The sequence below is a fragment of the Myiozetetes cayanensis genome, unplaced genomic scaffold, assembly GCF_022539395.1.
Source record: "Myiozetetes cayanensis isolate MyiCay16 unplaced genomic scaffold, myiCay2020 scf460, whole genome shotgun sequence".
NCBI lineage: Eukaryota > Metazoa > Chordata > Aves > Passeriformes > Tyrannidae > Myiozetetes > Myiozetetes cayanensis.
This window is the reverse complement of record NW_026087699.1, coordinates 304-15,697: the sequence shown is the minus strand read 5'-3', so window position 1 is coordinate 15,697 and position 15,394 is coordinate 304. Positions and strand designations below refer to the sequence as shown.

Here is a 15,394-nt window from a genome sequence, read left to right as displayed (position 1 = left end):
GCGGTTCAGTTCCATCTAATATTAGAATTTGTTCACGTCCCTTTTTTATGATTTGGCAAAGTAGTTCAATTTTTTGTACAATTGTTTTTGATAGATGTGTCCCTAGAACAACCCATTCTATAACCCGTACCTCCCCCTTCCTTTTTACAGAGGAAGGTACTTGAATAATTGCACCCATAGCAAATGAGTCACCCATCCAACAACAGAGGTCTAGAGGGATATTTTCAAGTTGCCTGGAAACTTGACCCTGTAAAACATAAGAACAAATAGTGTCAATAACAGAACGATCTGTCGCTGTGAGAGTGACTGGAGAGGTCGGATCATTTCCTCGTAATAAATGTTGAAGTTCACGAGGTAGTTCAGTAGGAATGCCCACAATAGGATGAATCCATTGAAGATCTCCCATAAATTTTTGAACGTCATTCAAAGTTTTTAAATCAGTATGTAAAGTCAATTTTTGTGGTTGAACTATTTTGTCTGTTAATTTCCAACCTAAATACTTCCACGGTGATGTTCTTTGTGTTTTTTCAGGAGAAACAACTAGATGATGAGAATGCAAAGATGTAGTAATATGTAGAACTTCAGAGTCAGGATTAGGAGAAGCTTTTGCAAAAAGAAGATCATCCATATAGTGATAGATGATCCAGGAAGTAAACTGTGTACGTAATGGTTGTAAAGCATTGGATACGTATAACTGACAAAGAGTTGGGCTATTTTTCATACCTTGTGGAAGAACAATCCATTCAAAATGTTGATCAGGTGCTGACCTATGCAGAGCAGGCAATGTGAATGCAAATCGTTTAGTATCCTGTGGATGTAAAGAAATTGTGAAAAAACAGTCTTTTAAATCAATGATAAGAATATACCAGTTTTCAGGAATCATTGCTGGATTAGGTATACCAGGTTGAAGAGCACCCATTGTTTCAATTTGATCATTAACAGCTCTTAAATCGTGGAGGAGATGAAATTTTCCAGATTTTTTCGGTATGACAAAAATAGGAGTGTTTCATGGACTTGTAGATAGTTTCAAATGTCCTTGTTGGAGTTGTTCTGCCACTAAAACATGAGCGTGTTCGAGGTTTTCCCTTTTTAAAGGCCACTGCTTAACCCAAACAGGATTGTCAGTTTTCCATGTTAAGTGGATTGGGAAAGCCCAAGCAGCGGCTAATACCCCAAAGGGTGATCATTGGTAAGGACCCATTGTAATTGTGATAGGATATCCCGTCCTAAAAGACATTGAACAGTAGGTGGCAGCAGAACAACAGAAAAGACTGCTTGAGTAGTTTTGTTACTAACAGTCACTGTTAGGAGGGGTGTACATTTGCCCACAGAAACTCCGCCAACTCCCATAATTGTGGCATTTGAGGTGAACAGGGGTCAATTTTTCGGCCAAAAATTGGGAGAGATAATGCTACTGTCCGCACCTGTATCTAACAGAGCAGTTAAATGATGTTGTTTTTGCTCATACGAAATAATGATTTGCATTTTCGGTCGGTCCTGTAAATCTAAAGTCAGTAACACATTGTCCCCACTGGAGCCAAATCCTTTTTGTCCTCTTAATTCAGTAGAGAGAGGACCAATCGATTTTGTTAGCTGAGGTAAAGGTATCAATTGAGCAATACGTTGTCCTTGTTCAATTTTAATAGGTGGGAAAGGCGTATAAACCATGATTTTGATCTGTCCAGAATAATCAGCATCAATAAGACCGGGGAGAACAAAAAGTCCAGCTAAGGAAATTGATGATCTTCCTATAAGTAAGGCACCTACTGCTTGATTTTGAATTATTAGTGGCCCTTTAACATTAGTTGGTACGAGGTGTGGTTCTGTAGTTAAAATCATCATGTTTACTGCAACTGCCAAGTCCAAGTTGAGGCTGCCGCTCGTTGCGGGTCGTAAGTGGGAGGCGAGTTGCATACCATTGCTGCCGGAGGAGCTATTTTTGTCATAGCGCGGTTCTGCTTCATCGCGCTCCGTTTCTTGTTTCCCGCACGGCAAGCATTGGTATTGTGAGAAGGGGAGCGGCAGTTTGGACACCAAACTCCGGTTGCAGGACAATTTTTTCGAATATGTCCCATTCCTCCATATCTGTAACATTTCAGATTAGAGGAAAATTTTTTCACTGGCTTAACTGTCATCGCCTGGAGAGGAGCAAGAGCTGCTAAAATTTGATTTTGCATACTTTCCACTTGAGCTTTCAAGCCTTCTCCTAAATTATTTATAGCATTAGCGAGGAAGACTTGATTCCCTGTAGGGGTTTGTGCTAAATGCTCAAGTGTTTCTTCTATAGTCCAATCTGCCCCTAAAGTGCTAATTATTGTTTTTGTGGCGGGGTTTGTATTTTGCTGTGCGCATTGTTTTAAAATAGCACCTTTTAAGTATTCAGGTACTCCAGCCTTAGTTATTGCGTCTGCAACTTTATCTATGAAAGAACCGAAATTTTCGTCTCTACCTTGTTTAATGCTCATATACAGGGGAGTACCACCAGGATCTTTGATTTGGTCCATGGTTTCACGGACACAACGCATAGCTTCCCTGCATTTATCAGGACCAATTAAAGCTTGTGCTTCTACTTGAACATAGGGACCTATTCCTAAAAGTTCTTCCGTAGTAACACCATGTAAAGGGTCACCCGGTCCTCATTGGATTGCGACCGAACGAGTGACTGCTGCTTGCCAATGTGCATTAAATAACAGGAGCTGATGTGGTGAGTAAATTAATTTTGTGATCGTGCGACAATCAGATGGTAACAGGAGTTGAGAACTCCATAAGTAATCGAGAATTTGTCGAGTGGGTTCTCCGGTAGCCCCATATTGACTAACAGTTGTACGTAACTGAGCCAATAATTTCCAATCAAGTGGTGCTATATTAGCATTAATAGCTTGTTGCCCTTGCGCATCTACAGGTCCCGGGGTATAATAATAATGGCCAGTCTTCGCGAGCGAAGATCCGGGGAAGGTCTTTACACCTTCCAGCCTGCGCATTGGATTTTTTAGGTGAGACACAGTGTGCGCGGAACTGAGCCCACCCTTTAATCCTAAGGTTCATCTGCCGGGGCCAAGCGAGCTTGGACGGTGGCAGCGAGGTCCTCAGGACGTAGGTGGGTTGCCTTTAAGGGCTAACGAGCCCCACCTGCCCGGGAGTGGCCCTGACCGGGAATCGAACCCGGGTCTCCGCGGTGATAGCGCGGCGCCTTTACCACTAGACCACCAGGGGCTCCGGTCCCGGGGTATAAGTTACAGGAAAAGCCATATCTAAAGCGGCTAGCCCCTCCGTATCACCCGATTGCATGCACTGTCGTGCAAACACAACCCAGGCTTCTCTACACTCTCTAGCCATGGCCTCCGCGAGGTCACTATCAGCCCCAGGGACAGGCTCATTGACACTATTAGCGTTTTTGACCTTGGGCATACACATGGAAGGAGTGGGTTCCAGGGTTGCTGAGGGGAGTGTGTCTGTAACTACTTCCCCAGGAGCAGAATTCCTGGCAGTAGTGCACGGTGCCAGCATAGTTATCACAGAAAATGCAGGAGGTAAGGGGGTAGCTGACTCAGAGAACCACGTCTCACCAAATTTCTCATTTTCTTGTTTAGCTTGTGCTGCACCCTCAACAGCACGTTTTTCAGCCTCATGTCGTAAAAGAGTATTATAGATTGCTCGCCACATTTTACCAAACTTTTTAGCTGTCTTATCCTCATCAATAACTTTAGTACATAAAGTATCCCCAAAATTCTGCCACTCCGAGAGGGAATGGACAGTATGAGGGTTAACAAAGAAACCTAACGAGTGCGCACAATCAAGTAAAGCAGGAAGTTCCTTTTTAAAGACAACTTCCGAGAGCCCTTTTCTCTTAAGGAAATCCCCAAACAATTGATACACTGCTTCCCTTTCCATACCGTACGTCAGCGCTGTTGCAGCTCTCCAGGGATTCGGCAGCGCGTAACAGCCAGACTCGCAGATATGACGCTGGGACTCGGAACAGACTGCGCTCTGTTCTTTCAGTCACCTGCGCTGCGGAGAGGTCTGTCCACTTCAGCGTTTCATTCTGTACAGGTTCAAGTCGTCACAGTGTGCGGGCGCCAAATGTCGTAAAACGCTGGGAGACACGAGCAAGGGTGATGCTTTAAGTCTTGATTTATTGCTTCAGTAGTACTGCTTATATATGTTACAATCTATACTTGTAAAGTTCTGATTGGTCCATATTAGTTGTTTTCTACAGAATCAATGGTTATATAGAACAAAGAAACTCACTATGATTGGTTAAAACTCTTTAGCAACACATAGTTTGAAGTAGGATAAACAACAGAATATGCTACATATTTTAAAGCCATAAATGTCAGTTTCTAGATATAAACATCCTTGAAGTAGAGCAGGCTCTTCTTGTTTTTCTTCCTTCTTATCTCCAGGACAGCTTCATCCTGTTCCCTTGTCCTTTTCCGTCCGCTATCTGTATCAGTTGCAGAGTATCTGCAGATTCATGACCTCGTTCATGTAACCATTCTCGAGCAAGGCTCTCCACAGTTATCACACCCACACCGATAGGGAGCCTCTTGTGGAACATATTACAAGCTACCTATCAAGTACTAAACCAAACCCATCCCAACATCACTAAACATTGTTGGTTATGCTATGATATTAAGCCTCCATTCTATGAAGCTATAGCAATCGTAGGCAAAATCAAAAGGATTAAGGGTATGAACCCAACTGAATGTTTATGGAATGAAGAAAGGAGACAAGGTGTTACCATGTCTCAAGTATCCAGTAGAGGGAACTGCATAGGTGCATTCCCTATCAATAAGCAACACCTATGTGAAATTATTGAAAAAGACCCAAAAAGTCAGGATGAAACAAGTAATTGGTTACTACCTGCAAACAATGCGAAATGGTTATGTTCTCAAACACATATTACCCCTTGTGTGTCTCTAAAAATTTTTAATGAACATACAGACTATTGTGTACAAGTCATTATCATACCAAAACTTATATACCACCCTGAAAACTATGTTTATGAATATCAAACTACTAAAACTTATCATCTGCAGAAACGAGAACCTGTAACAGCACTCACAGTAGCGGCCCTAATGGCAGTTGCAGCCATTGGAGCAGGTACTGGCATTGCCTCTCTGATACAACAGAACCAAAAATTCCAATCTTTAAGAGAAGCAGTAGACGAAGATCTAGCCAAAATAGAAAAATCAATGACAGCCCTAGGGAAGTCTATAAAATCACTCTCAGAAGTGGTGTTACAAAACAGACGGGGATTAGATTTAATGTTCCTACAGCAGGGAGGGTTGTGCGCTGCCTTGCGCGAGGAGTGTTGTGTATTCGTGGATTATACGGGAATTGTCAGAGATACAATGTCCAAACTGCAAGAAGGCTTAGAAAAATGCCAAAAAGAACGGGAAATGCATCAACGTTGGTATGAATCTATATTTAATTATTCCTCATGGTTAACTCCCTTAATATCAGCTATAGTTGGCCCTGTTATATTATTACTGATAGGGTTGACATTCGGACCATGCATATTAAATCGATTAATAGGTATCATGAAACAAAGATTACAAACTGCAAATCTCATGGTATTACAATATGAAAAGGATGAAGAGAAACAAAATTCTCTTACCCTCCAACGAGCAAAAGAAATCTTACATCAATTTAACAATCTCAATGTATAACCATAAAAAAAAAAAAAAAAAAAAGGACAGAGTGTAATAAATTAAGAATGTAAGAGTATAATAAAATTAATGGAAAACTAGTAAATTCTCTGTAATCATAACCTTCTGTAATTTTTTTTCTCTGCAGTAAAAAAAAAAATTAATGGTAGATTTCTGTGTTTTGTAACAAAACCCCTTTTCCAGTAAAACATAAGACACTGTTTGCCAGGAAAACCCTATCCGAAAACAGACAAAGGGATACACAAACCTTTTCTTAAGGTAAATGAATAATCAGTCTTTCCAGGAACTCAAGAAAAGGATCCTAGACAAAGAAATCCTTCTTCCAGGAAAGTTGATAATACAATACACATTTCTTGTAAAATTCAAACCCCAATAAACATGTCATGTCTGACTACGGTGCTCAGACAGAATCATTTAGCAAGACTACAGCCTCGGGGACTTACACATGCGTACTCCGGACCTAAGATTGCGAAATACGGGATCCGAAATGGCACAAAAAGAGAGGAGAAACATTCAGTCACCGCTGACCCGCTTCGGTGCAGGCAGCCCAGTGCACTGTTATTTTTTTGTTTGTTTTAATGTTTTTATAATAAACTATTTCTTTATTACAGCTTTGCAGCCTGGATTTATTGATAATTTATAACACTGGGAGGTTACTGGGCCATACTGGGTGTTACTGGGTGCTCACTGCAGAATCATTGGGCGATACTGAGGGGCAGTGGGAGGTCATTAGGACACACTGAGTGGTCACTGGCAGGTTATTGGGCTGTACTGAGGGTCACTGGAAGGTCACTGGGCTATACTGGGGGCATTGGGCCACCCTTACCCGAATGTGGTACATCATTGCCTCAGATTTTGGAAGGTACCCCCAGGACCCCACCTGTGGGGGCTGGCGGACCCCTGAACCTCACTGCTGGGCTTTAGGTGACTTCCAAACCCTTCTCCCTGTGGGGTCTCTGTGTGCTGAGTTTTGGGGGTCTCTGGGGTTCGGGGTGGGTGGGCAGCGGGATCTGTTTTCCCTGTGGTTGGTCCGCCCAGTCGGCAGGGGGCACTGTGTCACAAGTGGCAATGCGGATCATGCGAAGCCTCATGGGAGTTGCAGTTCTCTCCGGCGCTTCTGCGCAGTGCAGCCATGGCGTTTAAACAAGGCCGTGGTTCCCAGACCGTGGCACGGATGCCCTGCAGGTTTTGGCAGACTTGCAGGAGCAGGGGAAGCATTCCCTGCAGCCCCTTCCCACTGTAGGAAAATGGGAGCAATGTGCACATCCTGCCGCCTCGAGGTTCCATTCTTTGAGTGGGAACCACCCTGTAGGGAGCAAAGAAACGCTGGTCCTGCAGGAGCTGGAGGTGCTCAAGGGGCAGCAGGACCAAGTCAGGACTCTCAAACCCCTTTAGGATCTTCACCCTCCCCTCTGAGCGCCCTCAGGACACCAAATCCCCTCAGCAACCCCCCGACAGCCCCTCATGGACCTCAAAACCTCCTCGCGAACCCCCGAGCCCCTCCTCTCCACTCTGCCGAGCCCTCCAGCCTTCCCGCCCACAGCTGCGCTCCTCGCAGCCCCCGAGCACATCCCCAACCCCGCCGCAGCCCCCGCTGGGTCTCACAGGGTTCACAGACGATCCGTTCCCCATCGCCGCCATCGCTTTCCCGGCAGCCACCACTGCGCTCTCCGCGCGCACCGCCTGCACAGACCCCGCCCAGCCAATCAGCGCCAGGCCCCGCCCCCCTTTACCGCGCGGGGCACGCTGGGAGTTGTAGTTGCAGCGGCTCAAAGCGCACGGCGAGATTTGGGTCAATTGTGACCCAGCGTTCAGTTCCGGATCGACTGAATATTCCACACACACCTTGGTCTGGGAACAGTAACAGAGCGAAGGCCAATATCCCCTCTCCTCCTCTTCCCTCCCTGTGTTCTCTGCAAGGCTTTTGCACAAGACACAAAGGGGATTGTTCAATTGGTGGGGCTGAGAGTCAGGCCAAGGGAAGATGGTCCAAGGCATTGTTCCCCAGGCATGCTGGAGGCAGTACAGCTGCTTTCTCCTGGGCAAGGATCCTTCTGCAGGAGAAACCATTGTGGTGACCGTGCCCTGTTCCCTTCTGGGGGTCTATTCAGTGGGTTTCCCCTCTGTACTTTACTTGCACGTGGACCTGCAAACCAAACCTTCCAGCACAATCCAGATCAGCCTGAGGCTGTGTGTTCCTTCTCAGGAATGAGCCTTCAAGTTTTTCCCAGAGGTAACTTGCCCCTGCCCCAACCCCTCCTGACTCCTGCCCCACTGGGGGTATAAGCTCGTGTGGGGAAAGCAACTTTGGCTTAGCCAAGGGTGAGTCTTTCCCAACCTCTTTGGGGGTCACCTGAACTGCAGTATCTTTTCTGGGTGGCTGCTGCCTTGTAGGAATCAGGTTGGTGCTGGCAGAAAGTGGTTGGCCTGGTTGGGGTGGGATAATCCACTCCTTACAGCCCTGTCATCAGCCACGATGGAACACAAGGACAGCTCAGCTAAGCCCTGCCTCTTGATGGCTGTAGGGAATGGGGACTGTATTCCTTGTTTGGATGGCAAAGGTCCCACCAGTGTTCAGCTCTCCATCTGTTCCTGCCTTCCAAGGAAATGCTGCACACACTTACCCCTCTTTCCTGAGCCTGCAGGCAAAGCTGTTCCCTTTAAGTGCCTTTGTGCAACAGGAAGTTGCTCCATTTCCCACCGATGGATCAATGGCCCCTTCACCTCGTGTAAGGGATTCCTAGAGCCTTTCTGTGGCACTCCTGGGACTGGCAGCTCTGGGAATGTCCCAGGCAGGCAAAGGCTCCTGCAGCCAAACACTCCCCATTCCCCCAAAGAGCAGCTGGGGCAGCCCCTGATTTTGTAACCAGGAGTGCTGAGGAGCAGCAAGAGCCCAATATCTGCCCTAGATGCTCTGGGCAGCCCCTGAGCCCCCCACTATTGCACTGCCCCAGCCTCTGGAGCCACCACTTTCCATCCGGGGCACGGTGGGCATCTCCCTGTGCTGCTTCCTTTTCAGCTTTCCATTCTCAACTTTTAATGGGCCATGTTAACTTCCTGGCTATCTGTTAATTATTGTCCAATTTCCCTGTTAACTCTAGGGCTGCATTGAGCTCTTTGTAAGGTCATTTATTAAATAACCAGCAGAGGATATATCCAACTCAAATAGACTTTCTGGGCTTTAGCCCTTTGAAGGAGAAATACAAGCACTGGATTAATTTGTAAGCAGTCCTTTGGCCTTCAGCTGCTGTTGGGGCTGGAGAGGACAATGCTGTGCCAGGTGTCTGGTGCCAGGATCCAGCTGAGGTGGGGCTTAGACCTCTGCCTCCAAGGGAGGAGAAAAGATTAAGGAACAAGGCTTGGATGAAGCTGCAGAGAAGATGGAGGAGAAGAAATCCATCTGAAGCATATTCAGCAGTGCTTTATTCATAGCAGGGGGAAAAGTCTCTTTTTGTTGTAAACTCCCCCGGAATAAGCAGGAGTTGGGCATTTGTGGGCACAGGATTGCCTGCAGGCCCCATGCTGCTCTCTGCTGCATGTGCAGCACCTGAAATAGTTAATAAAGGCAAAGATAAATAATTTGCTAATCAAATTATCTTTGCAATGTTAGTGTTAGTGGTTAGTTTGAATTACAAATGTCAAACCACAATGTTATGTTACTATGGAAAGCTATATCTTACTATGTTAAACAAGTTCTGAATGTAAGCTTTAAATGAGTCTATAAAGATATGGGTAAAGGGGCATAGCCGAGCGGTACAACCCCCGGCACAGCCTGTTGCAGCCGAGCGAGGAGCGGCGGAGCAGCCGTGGCAGCAAGCTGCCCGAGGGAGGAGCCGGCCCGAGGGAGGAGCCACTCGCCCCGCTCCGAGAGCAGCCGCTGCCATCTGAGGACCACCTCCATCTGGGACCTGCCACCCGGCATCCAGGCGCCGCCTAAAGGGGAGGGAACAGCGGCACATATAAAAGATCATTACACGTTTTTGGCGGGAAGACCGTTGGTGGAACAGGAGTTTCCCCGGGTCTTCCAGCGCGCTGTTTTGCTTATTTGCCTTCAATAAATTTCTACAATATATTTAAAAGAAAAAATTTATATCTGGTCATTTGACTATAACAGCACCCATGGCCCCAGGGTCCCTCAGAGCAGCCCCGATTCCATATGGCTCGTGCTCTTCTACATGAAAACCCCTCTCTGAGCCTCCTCCTGAGGCAGCAGGGCCTGAGCTGTGGGATACTGAGAATGCTGTGGCAGATGCTGCATTTTCCCAGCCAGGGCCGAGCTCTCCAGTTTGTATTCCCTAGGGATGCAAAGGATGCTCTGCAGGACCAGGCCCGGCCCAAGTCCCAGCTGGGATCCCATGGAAGAGGAACCACTGGGATTTGCCTCTCCTGGGACCAAGAGTATGCAAAGCAAATGAAAGCTGAGTGTGACTTCTGTCAGTGGGACCCCTCTGTGCACAGGTACCCCCAGCCCTGGGGAGGCCGTGCCAGAACCCTGTTACTGTTCCCAGACCAAGGTGTGTGTGGAATATTCAGTCGATCCGGAACTGAACGCTGGGTCACAATTGACCCAAATCTCGCCGTGCGCTTTGAGCCGCTGCAACTACAACTCCCAGCGTGCCCCGCGCGGTAAAGGGGGGCGGGGCCTGGCGCTGATTGGCTGGGCGGGGTCTGTGCAGGCGGTGCGCGCGGAGAGCGCAGTGGTGGCTGCCGGGAAAGCGATGGCGGCGATGGGGAACGGATCGTCTGTGAACCCTGTGAGACCCAGCGGGGGCTGCGGCGGGGTTGGGGATGAGCTCGGGGGCTGCGAGGAGAGCAGCTGTGGGCGGGAAGGCTGGAGGGCTCGGCAGAGTGGAGAGGAGGGGCTCGGGGGTTCGCGAGGAGGTTTTGAGGTCCATGAGGGGCTGTCGGGGGGTTGCTGAGGGGATTTGGTGTCCTGAGGGCGCTCAGAGGGGAGGGTGAAGATCCTAAAGGGGTTTGAGAGTCCTGACTTGGTCCTGCTGCCCCTTGAGCACCTCCAGCTCCTGCAGGACCAGCGTTTCTTTGCTCCCTACAGGGTGGTTCCCACTCAAAGAGTGGAACCTCGAGGCAGCAGGATGTGCACATTGCTCCCATTTTCCTACAGTGGGAAGGGGCTGCAGGGAATGCTTCCCCTGCTCCTGCAAATCTGCCAAAACCTGCAGGGCATCCGTGCCTCGGTCTGGGAACCACGGCGGGGTTGGATCAAGGGGTGCCCTTGATGATCTGGGAGGTCTTTTCCAACCCGTCTGATTCTGGGATTCTCTGGGTGCCATTGCCAGGGCAGCACATGCTGGAGGTTCTGTCCACAGGGGATAGATGTGTCTGTGCAGACAGAGAGACAAGGTTGGTGTGTAAAGATGTGGGGTTAGAAAAGCGGGAGAAGTTCTGGGATGGTTCTGGAAGGAGAAAGAAGCCCCCAGGCCAATGCAAGCAGGCACCCCTGGGCTTGCACATCATCTCCCCTGCCTGCAGGTTCCTGTCCTGGAGAGCAGGCCCTGAGGTGCCCCTGAGCAATGGCCCGGAGGTGAGCCCAGAGCTGTCCCTGAGGTGGCCCTGAGAAGAAGTGGAAGGCAGAGGTGGTGCTGAGGCAGGAGAGCCCCGTGCTGGGGAAGAGGCTGAGCTGGGAGTGCCCAGCAGCGAGAAGGTGCTGTGTCCATGCCCTGTGTGCCAGGTGAGCTGGGGCTTTGCTGCAGAGCTGCGGGTGCTGATTGGAGCGGCTGCAGCTGCTGAGCTGGTGGCACCCAGGAACACAAAGTGTGCACGGCCACGGAGCCTGCAGGGAGGAGCAGGGACAGGGTCAGGGCCACTGTCAGCCCGGGGCTGGCTGGGCAGACACAGCAGTTTTGGGGTCCCCCTGGGAGCTGCCGAGGGTGGAGGGCGGAGCGGGCAGTGGCGGAGCTGGGGGACCCCTGGCAGGGTGGAGGGGGGAGCACGGAGAGGGAGGAGCCACAGGAACCTGAAATGGGGGGAGAGGAAAAGGGGAAACCTGGAGAGAGGGGACCCCTGGGATCCCTGGGACAACAAGGTGGAGAACCTGGAGAGGGGGAATGTCTGGGAAGGCGGCACCCCGAAGGTGAGAGTCGGAGGAGAAGGGACCCTTGGGACCCCCAACACTCCCAGCATCCCTAAGTGGGACCCCCAAGATCCCAGACAGGGGAGACCCACTGAAACCCAGAGAGGGGGAACTCCTGGGAGAGATTTTTTGGGCTAATCTTCATAATTTGGAGTATATTTCAGCTGAATCTCAACTTTTGCAGTTTGGGGGCGGGGCTCTTCTTGCTATTTTTGAGGGGTTTTTTTGCCTGCATGTTGGTGGTTTGAGTTTTTCTGGGCTGAATCGTGATGTTTTGGAGGTCCCCCAAAACCCTGAAGTTGGGAGATGGGGGACCCTTGGATTCCTAGGACCACCAGCAGCCTGGAGAGGGCAGGGACCCCGTAGAAGGGAGACCCCAAATACACACAGGATTCCCAGCAGCCCGGACAGGGGGGACCTCCAGAATCCCAAAGTGGAGAGACCAGAGAGGAGGAGCTCCTGGCTGGGTATTTTTGGGCTGAATCTTGGTGTTTTGGAGGTTTTTATCCTCAGAGGATGTCCGGTGAGTTCTAGAGATGGACTTGGGCAGGAGGAACCCCCAAGGCAATGTGCTCAGCCCTTGTTTCCCCCCAGCAGGATTTGTCCTTCCCAAAGCTTGGGCAGATGGAGGAGGAGGCTGCGAGGAAGATGCCGCGAGCCCCCCAGGCAGGTGAGGAGGAAGTCAGTGCCCCTTTGGCCCTGTCTTGTGGTGCCTGTGGCAGCCGAGCATCGCCCCCGGCTGCAGGACAACCCCGCTGGCACCGCCGTCCTGCTGGGGCTGGATCTGGGGGATGTCCTTGGCCTTCCCTCTGGGCTGGAGGCAAATCCCCTGCCTGTTCTTTTTCCTTCCTGCCCCAGGCCCTGAGCTGAGGACAGAGAGCACGGAGGACAAATCCCCCCGGCAGAGCCTGGTGGGAGAGGCCGTTTTGAAGGGCTCCCCGGCGCAGGAAGGCAGCGGGGAGGAAAAGACCCAGAGGTTCTCCCAGAGGAGGGGCTACAAAGCCAGCCCAGGGAGCTCTGAGGAGGAAAGACCCATCCTGTGCCGGGAAGGCGGCCGGAGCTTGGGCCAGAGCTCCGAGCTGGTGGTCCCTGAGCAGCCTCCCAGCAGGGAGAAGCCCTTCAGGTGCTTGGAATGTGGGAAGAGCTTCAGGCAGAGCTGCACCCTCCTCAGGCACCAGATCATCCACACTGGGGAACGACCCTACACGTGTAGAGAATGTGGGAAGAGCTTCAGGCAGAGGTCTGACCTGATCCGACACCAGCACATCCACACTGGAGAACGGCCCTACACATGTGGGGAATGTGGGAAGAGCTTCAGTGACAGCTCCACCCTCCGCACCCACCAGGGCATCCACACTGGGGAACGGCCCTACACGTGTAGGGAATGTGGGAAGAGGTTTCAGCGCAGCTCAACTCTCGTCAGGCATGAGCAGACACACACGGGGGAGAGGCCCTTCCGCTGCACCGACTGCGGGAAGGGCTTCAACCAGAACTGCACCCTTGTCAACCACCGGCGTATCCACACCGGGGAGAGGCCCTACAAGTGTGGGGAGTGTGGGAAGAGCTTCAGCCAGAGCTCTACCTTGATCTCACACCAACGGACCCACCAGTAAGGCAAGCCCTATGAATGCCCTGACTGCGGGAAGAGCTTCGGCCGCTGCTCCCACCCTGAATGACCCCCCTGATGTTGAGGCAACCCCTGGAGTCCAGTGACTGTCAGTCCATCCCTTTCTACCAGAAAGGGCCAGTCCCTTTCCCAGGGGCAGGTTGTGCCAACAGAACCCTTCTTGGGGGGTGTGTGGAGATTCCTGCCTTGGCTGGGACCCCCCAAGGTCACTGCTGGAGGTTGAGAGCAGAGATCTTCACCCGAGCGTTGGTCTGGAGGAGTTCCATCCCTCTCTAATTCATAATTCTTGCTTTGGTGCCAGCTTGAGTAGAATTGCTTCAACAATTGCTTTAGTGTAGAGCACTGTCCTATCTTATGCTGTCCTACTGGTAGTTTTAGTGTTTCTATTGTGCAGTAAATAATTCTGATGAAGATCTTTTGTCTGATCATTTGTAACCCTAAATAATTCATTTCTATCAATAGATCGGATTTGACATCATTAAAACCTGGGGGACAAAAGAGGTTCAGTCCCACCTCTGTAATTCCTCTAAACTGAAACTGTTGTCATAACCAAGGCTGAGATTGGATCCAGCAGCCCCAGCACCCCACAGTAAGTTGGGACCTCAGGGGGGCCACCCCCCTTTGCCCAACCCCCCTGTGCCCAAAGACCCCCATGGGACTGCTAGACCTGCCAGACCACCCCCTTTTCCATCCTTCTCCCCATTCCTTCCACTTTTCCATGGTGCCCTCAATCTGCAGTCCCCCCCCAGATCACTTTTGGGGTCGCAACCCTGACTTTTCCCCCCTGCTCCTACCCCTTCTTCATCATCCCCCCACTCCCCAGCCCCCCATGCTCAGTTTGGGTGTCCCACCCTGCCCTTTCCCCACTCTTCTGACCTCTCCCACCCATTTTCCATCATCCCCCAAACCTCACTGCCCTTCCCCCTTCACTTCTGGGGTGTCCCACTCCCCTCCCATTTGGTTTGGGGTCCCACCACGCCTTTTATCCCCTCTGATCCCCCTTTTCCCACCGACCTCCCCCTTCCCACCCCCCGCTCACCCAAGAGCTCCTCGCCTGCAGCCGGGGGGGCTCCCAGCACCACCAGTGCCCAGAGAAGCTCCCCCAGAAAAGGGGTTAGGTGGTGTCCTGGGTGGGCTCTGAGTGTGTTTGGGGGTCCTTAAGGGGCTGTGGGGAGGTTTTGGGAAGGTCCCAGCACCTTTTGGGGTGAGCTGGGTGCCTATTGAGGGGCAGGTGCCCTCCCAAAGCCCCCCCAGAGCAGGTGACATGGGGGAACACAGGGGAGTCCCCATTCCTGATCCATCCCAGGGCTGGCTCCACCCCTTGGGATATTCCAAGCCCCCCCTGTGCCCCCCAGTAAATGGGACTGGGGAGAACTGGGAAGCTTTCCTGGGATCACTGGGAGCAGCCAGGTGGAGGCAGACTGACAGCAGGGGAGGGGGGATACATGACCCCCCAAAATCTTCATGGACATGGTGGGGGTCCAGGCTGGGCCCAGGGAACTCAGGAGCTCTGTGGGGAGAGAAAGGAGGGTGACACAGGAGTGGGGGGACAGGGGGGACACCGGGATACACCCAGAGCTGGACTGGATCCAGCAGGGTCAGAACTGGGGCAACTGGGATCATATTGGGAATACCTGAGAGTGGGTGGGAGGCAACTGATATGTACTGGGAGTGACTGGGAGTGACTGGAACTACAGTAGGAGTGAATGGGAGCAACTGGAACCACACTGGGGGCAACTGGGATCATACTGGGAGCAGCTGGGTCCCTACTGGGGTCATATTGGGATCATACTTGGAGTGACTGCAGTAATGCTGGGAGTGTGTGAGAGGGACTGCAGCCATACTGGGGATGAGTGGGATCAAACTGGCTTCGTACTGGATGTGTTTGGAAGTTTCTGGGATCATAGTGGTGGCAACTGTGATTGTACTGGGATCATACTGGGATCAGACTAGGATCATACTGGGAGCAACTGGTTCTATGCTAAGGGCAACTGGGAGCTCCTA

At 50.8% G+C, this 15,394-nt stretch overlaps 1 protein-coding gene across 6 annotated transcripts; it reads left to right on the top strand.

Annotated features, from left to right (window-relative positions):
• Positions 1-10,378: 10,378 nt before the first annotated feature.
• LOC126648217 (gastrula zinc finger protein XlCGF7.1-like) lies at positions 10,379-13,853 on the top strand. Of its 6 annotated transcripts, none has more exons than XM_050330961.1 (5): positions 10,386-10,426; positions 10,970-11,033; positions 11,163-11,361; positions 12,361-12,433; positions 12,622-13,853. In XM_050330961.1, exons 4-5 carry the CDS (start codon positions 12,388-12,390, stop codon positions 13,374-13,376), a joined length of 801 nt encoding a protein of 266 aa, XP_050186918.1. In that variant the 5' UTR covers positions 10,386-10,426; positions 10,970-11,033; positions 11,163-11,361; positions 12,361-12,387; the 3' UTR covers positions 13,377-13,853. The 6 variants fall into 6 exon arrangements, with proteins under 6 accessions (XP_050186917.1, XP_050186918.1, XP_050186919.1 ...); XM_050330962.1 differs by having other exon boundaries at positions 10,396-10,426; positions 10,726-11,033; XM_050330960.1 differs by lacking the exon at positions 10,970-11,033 and having other exon boundaries at positions 10,379-10,426.
• The last annotated feature ends 1,541 nt before the right edge of the window (positions 13,854-15,394 follow it).

What these genes read in the sequence shown, in the direction of transcription:
- LOC126648217 (XM_050330960.1), top strand. Translation starts at nt 12,388, where the DNA reads ATGGAGGAGGAGGCTGCGAGGAAGATGCCGCGAGCCCCCCAGGCAG. An exon ending in GCCGCGAGCCCCCCAGGCAG is followed by an intron (nt 12,434 to 12,621) that starts GTGAGGAGGAAG and finishes TTCCTGCCCCAG; the next exon opens with GCCCTGAGCTGAGGACAGAG.